This window comes from Lutra lutra, chromosome 9, assembly GCF_902655055.1.
Source record: "Lutra lutra chromosome 9, mLutLut1.2, whole genome shotgun sequence".
In the NCBI taxonomy this organism is placed as follows: domain Eukaryota; kingdom Metazoa; phylum Chordata; class Mammalia; order Carnivora; family Mustelidae; genus Lutra; species Lutra lutra.
In genome coordinates, this window is record NC_062286.1 from 13,287,885 (window position 1) to 13,300,694 (window position 12,810).

The window sequence follows — 12,810 nt, forward strand, 5'->3', positions numbered from 1 at the left end:
CCCGCTTAAAAACATTCAGTGGTTTCTCAGTTCACTGAAAACAGAATATGAATACATAAAATGTGATTGCATGTAACCTTTTTGGTACTCGTCTGATGTTCTTGCCATTATGTCGTATTGCTGTGTTGACTTTTGCCATCAGCATCTGATTATTAATGGGTTACTGATTTTTATATTTAAGGAACTTATTTTTTCGTATCTCCTGTTTAACACTGATGGATGTAAAACTGGTGTTCGTTATGGAAGGGGAGCCCCCAAAGCTGAAAGCTGATGTCATAAGCAGGAGGAATCAGATTCGATATGGGCCTTCGAGAAAAACATGGTCTCAGAGAACAGGGAGATCACATTTTAAATCAGTTTTAAAAGAGGTGAGTGTTTAGATACGATTTAATAATTCTGATTTGAGTTAGAGAATGCCTTTTATTCTGATAAAGGTTGTTATATCATAATCTTTAATACTCACTAAACTTACTGTAACTAGAAGGCCAGTGGGGATATAGAAGAGAGTTTATTTATTTTTTTTTTTTAAAGATTTTATTTATTTATTTGACAGAGAGGTCACAAGCAGGCAGAGAGGCAGGCAGAGAGAGAGGAGGAAGCAGGCTCCCTGCTGAGCAGAGAGCCCTATGCGGGGCTCAATCCCAGGACTCTGAGATCATGACCTGAGCCGAAGGCAGCGGCTCAACCCACTGAGCCACCCAGGCGCCCCTAGAAGAGAGTTTATATTCTGTAGTGAAACTCACCCAAGTTCAAGCCTGGCTCTAGTATATGGAAATTCTGAGATGTTGAGCAAGGTTTTTTAATTACATCTGCTTTACTTCCTAACCTGTGCAATGAGGATAGTAACACTTTGCAGGAATGTGGTGAAAATTAAAAAAAAAAAAAATATCCAGGGGCGCCTGGGTGGCTCAGTGGGTTAAGCCGCTGCCTTCGGCTCAGGTCATGATCCCAGGTCCTGGGTTCAAGCCCCACGTCGGGCTTTCTGCTCAGCAGGGAGTCTGCCTCCTCCTCTCTCTCTGCCTGCCTCTCTGCCTACTTGTGATTTCTCTCTGTCAAATAAATAAATAAAATCTTTAAAAAAAAAAAAAAATATCCAATATCTAACTCAACTACTACATAGTAGGGAGTTGATATAGGTTACCCATTATGACATCTTCAGCACTTAAAGAATTTCCTAGAGTAGAGATCTAATGAGCTCATACTTCACTCATTCATTGGGGGGGTGACTCCAGAGGGAGAGTCTGAAGGGAGAGAATTTTTTTTTTTTTAAAGATTTTATTTATCTTTTTGACAGAGATCACAAGTAGGCAGAGAGGCAGGCAGAGAGAGAGGAAGGGAAGCAGGCTCCCCACTGAGCAGAGAGCCCGATGCAGGTCTCGATCACAGGACCCTGGGATCATGACCTGAGCCAAAGGCAGAGGCTTTAACCCACTGAGCCACCCAGGTGCCCCAAGAGAGAGAATCATAAGGTGGCTTCCTGTCCATCACGAAGCCCACAACCCTGAGATCATGACCTGGGCTGAAAGCAAAAGTCTGACACTTAATTGACTGAGCCACCCAGGTGTCCTCACACGTGGTTTTTATCTCAGAATTTTAACTTAACATATAGTACCCATATTTCCCTTTTGCCACATTCTTTCCAAATCTATAACTTGTAATGGTTGTGTAACATGTATGAAATACTACAGAAAGCTATGAAATCATTCCCCCATGATTGCATATATGTTTGCTTTTCATTCTCTATTATTTGTGAAATTATGATGAAGATTTTTTGTGTACATAGTTTTTTCTTGTGACTTGGGTGGTTAAGATAAATTGCCCAAAGTGGGATGGATAGACCAAAGTTTGGGAGTGATTTTATAGTTCTCGCCAATCACTTTGACCAGCACAGATCTGAGATGTGCAATTTCAGTGTGCCTGAAGAACATTGGGTGCTAGGATGCTTATCTTTGTATTATTTAGTATACAAAAACAAAGATATTTGTTTATGTAATACATATAAATACATATAATACATACTTAATGTGTATTGGACTTTTAGGTTAAGGTTAAACATTTTAGTTTTTAGTGTCTCAGTTGATAAAGGGCCATTGTCCTTGCCTGACGAATCTTTTGAGGTTTTAATTTGTTGTTGTTATTCAAGTTCTTTATGTTAAAGATATATACTTCTATTATATTTGCTTTTAACTCATATCTCCATTTTTCTTTTCTTTCTTCCTTTTTTTAAAAGATTTTATTTATTTGACAGGGGGAGAGAGGGGGAGAGCACAAGCAGGGGGAGTAGCAGGCAGAGGAAGAGAGAGAAGCAAGCTCCCAGCCGAGCAGGGAGCCTGATGCAGGGCTTGAACCCAGGACCCTGGGATCATGACCTGAACCAAAGGCAGATGCTTAGTCATCTGAACCACCCAGGCGTCCCGTTTTTCTTTTTAATTGTGATTAAAATTTTCATTTCTTTTAAAAGATATTACATAAAATAATTATCATTTTTCTCTTGAAATTTTATTTTCTATTTGTAATGTGATCTTAAAAAATAGCTTCCAATTAGTGATCTTTCCACCATAATGGCTATCAGTAGCTGAAGAAAATATCTGTACTAGATTCTAATTATTTCTTACATTTTCTGTTCCTGGAAATATCTATGGTCCACATACTGAGGGCATGAAATAGCCCATATAAAGTAACAAGATGTTCATCTCTTCTTGAGAAAATTGCTCCGTTTCTATTTCTTTATTGTAGTAATTGTAGTAATTGTGGTGTTCCTAAGCATTTTGTGTCATTGTTCAGTGTTGCCTGAATGAATAAAAAATTCATTTTCATTTACCTGTACTCTTAGTTACTAGGCCCTACTTCTTGCTAACCCACTGCCATCTTTTAGGTATAAGGATGAAACACAAATTGGTTTTCCTCTAATACCGCCCCACATGATAGACTTGGGAAATTTATAACCAGCCTCATCACAAATTCTGTGCTGGTTTTTGAAGAGTTGGAATGACAAATAATGCAGGAATCTGAAATAAGTTCCAAACTCTCTTGTTTATTATGAAAGGATCTTTCTTACTTCCTTGCTTTCTTTCTTCTTTAAGATTTTATTTATTTATTTAAGAATGAGAGAGAGAAGGATCTCAAACTGGGGAGAGGCAGAGAGGGAGGGAGAAGTAGACTCCTCGCTGAGCAGGGAGCTGGACATGAGGCTTGATCCTGAGTTAAAGGCAGATGCTTAACCAGCTGAGCCACCAGGTGCCCCTGGAAGGATATTTCTTATCTAGAGGAAGGCAGAAGTATCAAAACTATCTCCCTAAAGTCACCCAGCCAGAAACCTGGAAAGTACCTTTTTTTTTTCCCCCACCATAGTACTTTGTCTTTTTGAACCCTGTCTGCCTTGGGCAACATCTGGCAGAGGTTTTAATTATGTAATAATCATGCAAGCAGTCAGTTAAAGCAAAACATGATATTTACAGCATCAGTCTCTAGAAACTACGGTTAAAAGCCTCTTTTCCTCGCCATTCCCAGTATTTCTCATTGTAAAGTGCATGAGTGACAAGAAAGAGTGCCTTAGGCTGTAAGGCTAGACTACAGGCTATTCATCTGGGTTCAACTCCTTACACAAAGGAAACTCACTGAGGATTATTTATAAATCAGCCCATGGCTAGAACCACCCTGCATAGACATTTGACTTCAGGGAACAAATCAACAACTGGTCCCTATGTGCTTTCCCACAACATGAGAGTTTCATTGTATGGACATGGTAGAGGAAAAGAAGAAAACTGTAAGGTCTCAAATAAAATTTGATAACAGCATCTTCTTTGGAAGAGCTCATATTAAGTTGACCATCATGTGAGAGGAATTTTTGTAGTTTTGCAGATGTAAGTCTTAATGTAATTAATAATCATTTAAAGATTTCTTTTAAATCTTGAGATAACATTGAACAAAACAGTGAAAATTGAATATTTAATGCTTTTTCTAAAATGTAGCTTTTTAAAAAGATTTTATTTATTAGAGAGAATGAGTGGGGGTGGATGTGGGGAGCAAAGGGGGAGGGAGAAGCAGACTCTTTGCTAAGCAGAAAACCCATCTTGGGGCTCAATTCCAGGACCCTGAGATCCTGACCTGAGCTGAAGACAGATACTTAACCAACTGAATCTCCCGGGCGTCCCCAAAATGTAATTTTTAAATTAATTTTTAATTGAATGTGGATTGCTTTTCAATTGACATTTTTTTTGTGTGATACGAATTTCTTTAAATTTTATTTGTTATAAACATATATTTTTATCCCCAGGAGTACAGGTCTGCGAATCGCCAGGTTTACACACTTCACAGCACTCACCATAGCACATATCCTCCCCAATATCCATAACCCCAGCCCCCCTTTCCCAACCCCCCTCCCCCCATCAACCCTCAGTTTGTTTTGTGAGATTAAGAGTCACTTATGGTTTGTCTCCCTCCCAATCCCATCTTGTTTCATTTATTCTTCTCCTACCCCCTTAACCCCCCATGTTGCATCTCCTCTCCCTCATATCAGGGAGATCATATGATAGTTGTCTTTCTCCAATTGACTTATTTCGCTAAGCATGATACCGTCTAGTTCCATCCACGTCGTCGCAAATGGCAAGATTTCATTTCTTTTGATGGCTGCATAGTATTCCATTGTGTATATATACCACATCTTCTTTATCCATTCGTCTGTTGATGGACATCTAGGTTCTTTCCATAGTTTGGCTATTGTAGACATTGCTGCTATAAACATTCGGGTGCACGTGCCCCTTCGGATCACTACGTTTGTATCTTTAGGGTAAATACCCAGCAGTGCAATTGCAGGGTCATAGGGTAGTTCTATTTTCAACATTTTGAGGAACCTCCATGCTGTTTTCCAGAGTGGTTGCACCAGCTTGCATTCCCACCAACAGTGTAGGAGGGTTCCCCTTTCTCCGCATCCTCGCCAGCATCTGTCATTTCCTGACTTGTTAATTTTAGCCATTCTGACTGGTGTGAGGTGATATCTCATGGTGGTTTCGATTTGTATTTCCCTGATGCCGAGTGATATGGAGCACTTTTTCATGTGTCTGTGGGCCATCTGGATGTCTTCTTTGCAGAAATGTCTGTTCATGTCCTCTGCCCATTTCTTGATTGGATTATTTGTTCTTTGGGTGTTGAGTTTGCTAAGTTCTTTATAGATTTTGGACACTAGCCCTTTATCTGATATGTCATTTGCAAATATCTTCTCCCATTCTGTCAGTTGTCTTTTGGTTTTGTTCACTGTTTCCTTTGCTGTGCAAAAGCTTTTGATCTTGATAAAATCCCAAAAGTTCATTTTTGCCCTTGCTTCCCTTGCCTTTGGTGATGTTCCTAGGAAGATGTTGCTGCGGCTGAGGTCGAAGAGGTTGCTGCCTGTGTTCTCCTCAAGGATTTTGATGGATTCCTTTCTCACATTGAGATCCTTCATCCATTTTGAGTCTATTTTCGTGTGTGGTGTAAGGAAATGATCCAATTTCATTTTTCTGCATGTGGCTGTCCAGTTTTCCCAACACCATTTATTGAAGAGGCTGTCTTTTTTCCATTGGACATTCTTTCCTGCTTTGTCGAAGATGAGTTGACCATAGAGTTGAGGGTCCATTTCTGGGCTCTCTATTCTGTTCCATTGATCTATGTGTCTGTTTTTGTGCCAGTACCATGCTGTCTTGATGATGACAGCTTTGTAATAGAGCTTGAAGTCCGGAATTGTGATGCCACCAACTTTGGCTTTCTTTTTCAATATTCCTTTGGCTATTCGAGGTCTTTTCTGGTTCCATATAAATTTTAGGATTATTTGTTCCATTTCTTTGAAAAAAATGGATGGTACTTTGATAGGAATTGCATTAAATGTGTAGATTGCTTTAGGTAGCATAGACATTTTCATAATATTTATTCTTCCAATCCAGGAGCATGGAACATTTTTCCATTTCTTTGTGTCTTCCTCAATTTCTTTCATGAGTACTTTATAGTTTTCTGTGTATAGATTCTTAGTCTCTTTGGTTAGGTTTATTCCTAGGTATCTTATAGTTTTGGGTGCAATTGTAAATGGGATGGACTCCTTAATTTCTCTTTCTTCTGTCTTGTTGTTGGTGTAGAGAAATGCAACTGATTTCTGTGCATTGATTTTATATCCTGACACTTTACTTAAGTCCTGTATAAGTTCTAGCAGTTTTGGAGTGGAGTCTTTTGGGTTTTCCACATATAGTATCATATCATCTGCAAAGAGTGATAGTTTGACTTCTTCTTTGCCGATTTGGATGCCTTTAATTTCCTTTTGTTGTCTGATTGCTGAGGCTAGGACTTCTAGTACTATGTTGAATAGCAGTGGTGATAATGGACATCCCTGCCGTGTTCCTGACCTTAGCGGAAAAGCTTTCAATTTTTCTCCATTGAGAATGATATTTGCAGTGGGTTTTTCATAGATGGCTTTGATAATATTGAGGTATGTGCTGTCTATCCCTACACTTTGAAGAGTTTTGATCAGGAAGGGATGCTGTACTTTGTCAAATGCTTTTTCAGCATCTATGGAGAGAATCATATGGTTCTTGTTCTTTCTTTTATTAATGTGTTGTATCACATTGATTTGCAGATGTTGAACCAGCCTTGCAGCCCTGGAATAAATCCCACTTGGTCGTGGTGAATAATCCTTTTAATGTACTGTTGAATCCTATTGGCTAGTATTTTGGCGAGAATTTTTGCATCTGTGTTCATCAAGGATATTGGTCTGTAGTTCCCTTTTTTGATGGGATCCTTGTCTGGTTTTGGGATCAAGGTGATGCTGGCCTCATAAAATGAGTTTGGAAGTTTTCCTTCTATTTCTATTTTTTGGAACAGTTTCAGGAGAATAGGAATTAGTTCTTCTTTAAATGTTTGGTAGAATTCCCCCGGGAAGACATCTGGCCCTGGGCTTTTGTTTGTTTGGAGATTTTTGATGACTGTTTCAATTTCCTTACTGGTTATGGGTCTGTTCAGGCTTTCTATTTCTTCCTGGTTCAGTTGTGGTAGTTTATATGTCTCTAGGAATGCATCCATTTCTTCCAGATTGTCAAATTTGTTGGCGTAGAGTTGCTCATAGTATGTTCTTATAATTGTCTGTATTTCTTTGGTGTTCGTTGTGATCTCTCCTCTTTCATTCATGATTTTATTTATTTGGGTCCTTTCTCTTTTCTTTTTGATAAGTCTGGCCAGGGGTTTATCAATCTTATGAATTCTTTCAAAGAACCAGCTCCTCGTTTCGTTGATTTGTTCTATTGTTTTTTTGGTTTCTATTTCATTGATATCTGCTCTGATCTTTATGATTTCTCTTCTCCTGCTGGGTTTAGGGTTTCTTTCTTGTTCTTTCTCCAGCTCCTTTAGGTGTAGGGTTAGGTTGTGTACCTGAGACCTTTCTTGTTTCTTGAGAAAGGCTTGTACCGCTATATATTTTCCTCTCAGGACTGCCTTTGTTGTGTCCCACAGATTCTGAACCGTTGTGTTTTCATTATCATTTGTTTCCATAAATTTTTTCAATTCTTCTTTAATTTCCTGGTTGACCCATTCATTCTTTAGAAGGATGCTGTTTAGTCTCCATGTATTTGGGTTCTTTCCAAATTTCCTCTTGTGATTGAGTTCTAGCTTTAGAGCATTGTGGTCTGAAAATATGCAGGGAATGATCCCAATCTTTTGATACCGGTTGAGACTTGATTTAGGACCAAGAATGTGATCTATTCTGGAGAATGTTCCACTAGAGAAGAATGTGTATTCTGTTGCTTTGGGATGAAATGTTCTGAATAGATCTGTGATGTCCATCTGGTTCAGTGTGTCATTTAAGGCCTTGATTTCCTTGTTGATCTTTTGCTTGGATGATCTGTCCATTTCAGTGAGGGGAGTGTTAAAGTCCCCTACTATTATTGTATTCTTGTCGATGTGTTTCTTTGATTTTGTTATTAATTGGTTTATATAGTTGGCTGCTCCCACGTTAGGGGCATAGATATTTAAAATTGTTAGATCTTCTTGTTGGACAGTTCCTTTGAGTATGATATAGTGTCCTTCCTCATCTCTTATTATAGTCTTTGGCTTAAAATCTAATTGATCTGATATAGGATTGCCACTCCTGCTTTCTTCTGATGTCCATTAGCATGGTAAATTCCTTTCCACCCCCTCACTTTAAACCTGGAGGTGTCTTCGGGTGTAAGATGAGTTTTTTGTAGGCAACATATAGATGGGTTTTGTTTTTTTATCCATTCTGATACCCTGTGTCTTTTGATTGGGGCATTTAGCCCATTAACATTCAGGGTAAGTATTGAGAGATATGAATTTAGTGCCATTGTATTGCCTGTAAGGTGACTGGTATTGTATACTGTCTCTGTTTCTTTCTGATCTACTACTTTGAGGGTCTCTCTTTGCTTAGAGGACCCCTTTCAATATTTCCTGTAGAGCTGGTTTGGTATTTGCAAATTCTTTCAGTTTTTGTTTGTCCTGGAAGCTTTTAATCTCTCCTTCTATTTTCAATGATAGCCTAGCTGGATATAGTATTCTTGGCTGCATGTTTTTCTCATTTAGTACTCTGAATATATCATGCCAGCTCTTTCTGGCCTGCCAGGTCTCTGTGGATAAGTCTGCTGACAATCTAATATTTTTACCATTGTACGTTACAGACTTCTTTTCCCGGGCTGCTTTCAGGATCTTTTCTTTGTCACTAAGACTTGTAAATTTTACTATTAGGTAACGGGGTGTGGACCTATTCTTATTGATTTTGAGGGGGGTTCTCTGAACCTCCTGGATTTTGATGCTTGTTCCCTTTGCCATATTGGGGAAATTCTCTCCAATAATTCTCTCCAACATACCTTCTGCTTCCCTCTCTGTTTCCTCTTCTTCTGGAATCCCAATTATTCTAATGTTGTTTCGCCTTATGGTGTCACTTATCTCTCGAATTCTCCCCTCGTGGTCCAGTAGCTGTTTGTCCCTCTTTTGCTCAGCTTCTTTATTCTCTGTCATTTGGTCTTCTATATCGCTAATTCTTTCTTCTGCCTCATTTATCCTAGCAGTGAGAGCCTCCATTTTTGATTGCACCTCATTAATAGCTTTTTTGATTTCAACTTGGTTAGATTTTAGTTCTTTTATTTCTCCAGATAGGGCTTTTATATCTCCCGAGAGGGTTGCTTTAATATCTTCCATGCCTTTTTCAAGCCCAGCTAGAACCTTGAGAATCATCATTCTGAACTCTATATCTGACATATTACCAATGTCTGTATTGATTAGGTCCCTAGCCTTTGGTACTGCTTCTTGTTCTTTTTTTTGTTGTGAATTTTTCCGCCTTGTCATTTTGTCCAGATAAGAGTATATGAAGGAGCAAGTAAAATACTAAAAGGGTGGCAACAACCCCAGGAAAATATGCTTTAGCCAAATCAGAAGAGATCCCAAATCGTGAGGGGGGAGAAAGGGGATAAAAAGGGGTTCAGAAAGAGAAAAAAAAAAAAAAGAAACTATTAAAAAAAGAAAGCCGATAAAAAATATAAAAAGGAAAAAAATATATATATATTTTAGATAAACTATTTTAAAAACGTTAAAAAAGAAAACGGTAAAAGTTAAAAAAATTTAGCAGAAGAAGAGAAAAAAAATTGAAAAAGAAAAAAAAAATTAAATTAACTGCAAGGCTAAAGAATCATGGGGAGAAAGCCATGAGTTCCGTGCTTTGTTTTCTTCTCCTCTGGAATTCCGCTGCTCTCATTGGTATTGAGACTGCACTCCTTGGTAGGTGAACTTGGTCCTGGCTGGGTTTCTCGTTGATCTTCTGGGGGAGGGGCCTGTTGTAGTGATTCTCAAGCATCTTTTCCCCAGGAGGAGTTGCACCGCCCTTACCCGGGGCCGGGCTTTGTAATCCGCTCGGGTTTGCTGGGTTTGCTTTCCGGAGGGAGCTTTTGTTCCCTGAGCGCTTTCTGTAGCGTTCTTTCAGATAGTGGTTGATTTTCTGTTTCTAGAATTGCTGTTCTTCTTCTCTTCAATCTCCCGTTGGATTTGTAGGTGTTTGCAATCTTTAGATAAGCTATTTAGCTGATCTCCCGCTACCTGAAGTAGTCTCAGCCTGCTACTTCTCCGCCATCTTGACTCCTGTTTTTTCTCAATTGACATTTTTATTTTTTTTTAAAGATTTTATTTATTTATTTGACAGAGAGAAATCACAAGTAGGCAGAGAGGCAGGCAGAGAGAGAGGAGGAAGCAGGCTCCCTGCTGAGCAGAAAGCCCCATGTGGGGCTTGAACCCAGGACCTGGGATCATGACCTGAGCCGAAGGCAGCGGCTTAACCCACTGAGCCACCCAGGTGCCCCTCAATTGACATTTTTAAAGCTTTCGTTATGGAAAATTTTAAATCAATATAAAAGTAACCCATCATCAATCTTGACCAATTAGCAGCTCTTAGCCAATCTTGTTTTATCTGTGTCCCCACTCACTCCCTACTCCCATGTCATTCTGAAGCAATTCCTACACATAATATTGCCTCAGTTTCAGTATTTCAATATCTATGTCAAAAAATAAGGACTCTTTAAAAATAAATAAAAACATAACCAAACTACATTTCTTATTATCACACCTAAAGTTCAGCATTCTATAATGCCATAAAGTATTCAGTATTCAGATTTCCAATCATTTCTTAAATATCACAATTTGTAAAACACCTGTTGTTAACAATTAATATTTATAACACAGAAGTCATTTACTAACACTGGAAAAAATAGAAATAAAATGTTGTTCTTAGATTTCTTGCATCTGTGTTTTCTTTTCAGTGTCTCGATATGCTGGATTGCTTAGGAATTCCCTGGGTCCAAGCTGCTGGGGAAGCAGAAGCCATGTGTGCTTATCTTAATGCCAGTGGTTACGTTGACGGCTGCCTCACTGATGATGGGGATGCTTTCCTCTATGGCGCCCAGACTGTTTATAGGAATTTCACTATGAATACCAAGGTACTTTTCTTTCTCATTTTCAGCATTTGTTCCACAGAGTACCTTTTGAAAAGCAATTATTAAATGGTGTAAAATACTTACCATAATGCCTGGCACATAACAGTTGCAAAATGAAATGAAATGTGGTTACAAATATTGACACATAGTTCATTTTCTCTGAAAAGTGGATTTCTCTTTTAAGGGCTTAATTTGTTTCACATGATTTAATTTTAAGTTTCAATAATGTATTATAAAAATGCATATGAAATGTCTTGCTTTGACCCAGAATTTCCATTTTTTAGTAATTTATCCTCAAAAGCACCTGTAAATATGCAAGGAGAGATGTACAAGGGTGTTAATTGCACAGCATTGTTAGTACAGAAATGAGGCAAACAACCCGAGTACCCATTTTTTTTTTTTAAGATTTTATTTATTTATTTGAGAGATAGAGCACGCGCATGAGTAGGGGGAAGAGCTGAGCCCAGAACCTGACACTGGGCTTGATCCTAGGACCCTGAGATCATGGCCTAAGCTGAGGTCAGGTGCTTAACTGACTGAGCCACTCAGGCACTCCTCAAATGCCCATTTCTAGGGAATAATTAAACACAGCCGTGGTTCTCAGTTAGAGAGGTATTGCCAGGGGAAATTTTGGTTGTAACTATTCAAAGTTGGGCAAGGGAGATTATATTGACATTTGGTAGATTGGAGCCAGGAAAGCTAAACCTCTTGCCAGATGATTCTCTTATCTCTCTGAAAATGCTAATAGTGTTCCCACTGAGAGACATTGCCTCAGAGTCCATTTTATTAGTAGCAAGCAGTCATTAAAAAGATAGTATTGGAGCACCTGGGTGACTGAGTTGGTTAAGCAGCTGACTCTTGATCCCAGCTCAGGTCTTGATCTTTAAAAAAGTAAATAAACAGATATGTATTACTGATATTAAAATGTATTAGTGAGCAAAAAATGTTACAAAATAGTACTTTTATATAATTCTAAATACAGCCAATAATAATAAATATTTGTACATATATGTCAAAATGTTCTTTGGAAGAATATGCATGAGAGGGAGGCAAACCATAAGAGACACTGAACTCTAGGAAACAAACTGAGATTTGCTGGAGGGGAGGTGGGTCGTGGGGAAGGGGTAGTTGGGTGATGGGCATTATGGAGGGCACTTGATGGAATGAGCACTGGGTGTTATATGCAACTGATGAATCACTAAATTCTACCTCTGAACTAATAAAAAAAAAAGAATATGCACTATACTATTAATAAGAGTATAATGGTTAACTTTAGGTGTTGCAATTACAGAGAATGTTTACTTTTTACAATATTCACTTTACAGTGTCTAATTCTGTAAGATGAAAATCTTTTGTAGACATCAAAAAATAATGAAGAGGAAAATTTTGACTCTTATAGTTTATTTTTCAAGCCAGGTTTTGAAACTATGACTTCATTTCCAGACATTGAAGTGTTATATTCTGTGAAGATTCTGGTGATCAGGATAATTTTTTTTTCCTATTTTAGATTTTAGGAATAATTAAGCATTTAGAGACAAATTCTTTTTTGTAATGTTTAATCTACAAATGTTTACTTATTGAAGATTAAACTAAATCTGTACTTTTTTCTAGGATCCACATGTTGATTGTTATACAATGTCATCTATTGAGAGTAAACTAGGTTTAGATAGAGATGCTCTGGTTGGACTAGCCATACTACTGGGCTGTGATTATCTTCCGAAGGTATGCTTAGATTGTTGTATTTACTTACTAGTCATAATGTGTCTTTTTTGATACCTTACATGCTGTATAAATATAAAAAGAATATAGCTATCTGATTAAGAACCTAATTTAGAGTATAATTTTCGGCATAATAAACAATTTA

The 12,810-nt window shown here is 38.1% G+C and overlaps 1 protein-coding gene across 3 annotated transcripts in view; it reads left to right on the forward strand.

Annotated features, from left to right (window-relative positions):
* The window catches only part of GEN1 (GEN1 Holliday junction 5' flap endonuclease), a 37,245-nt gene that overhangs the window by 8,548 nt on the left and 15,887 nt on the right, over positions 1 to 12,810 (forward strand). For all 3 annotated transcript variants that reach the window (XM_047747178.1, XM_047747176.1, XM_047747179.1), the window contains exons 3-5: positions 182 to 368; positions 10,773 to 10,949; positions 12,558 to 12,668. In XM_047747178.1, coding sequence (XP_047603134.1) covers positions 182 to 368; positions 10,773 to 10,949; positions 12,558 to 12,668 — 475 coding nt within the window. The remainder of the gene's footprint in view (positions 1 to 181; positions 369 to 10,772; positions 10,950 to 12,557; positions 12,669 to 12,810) is intronic.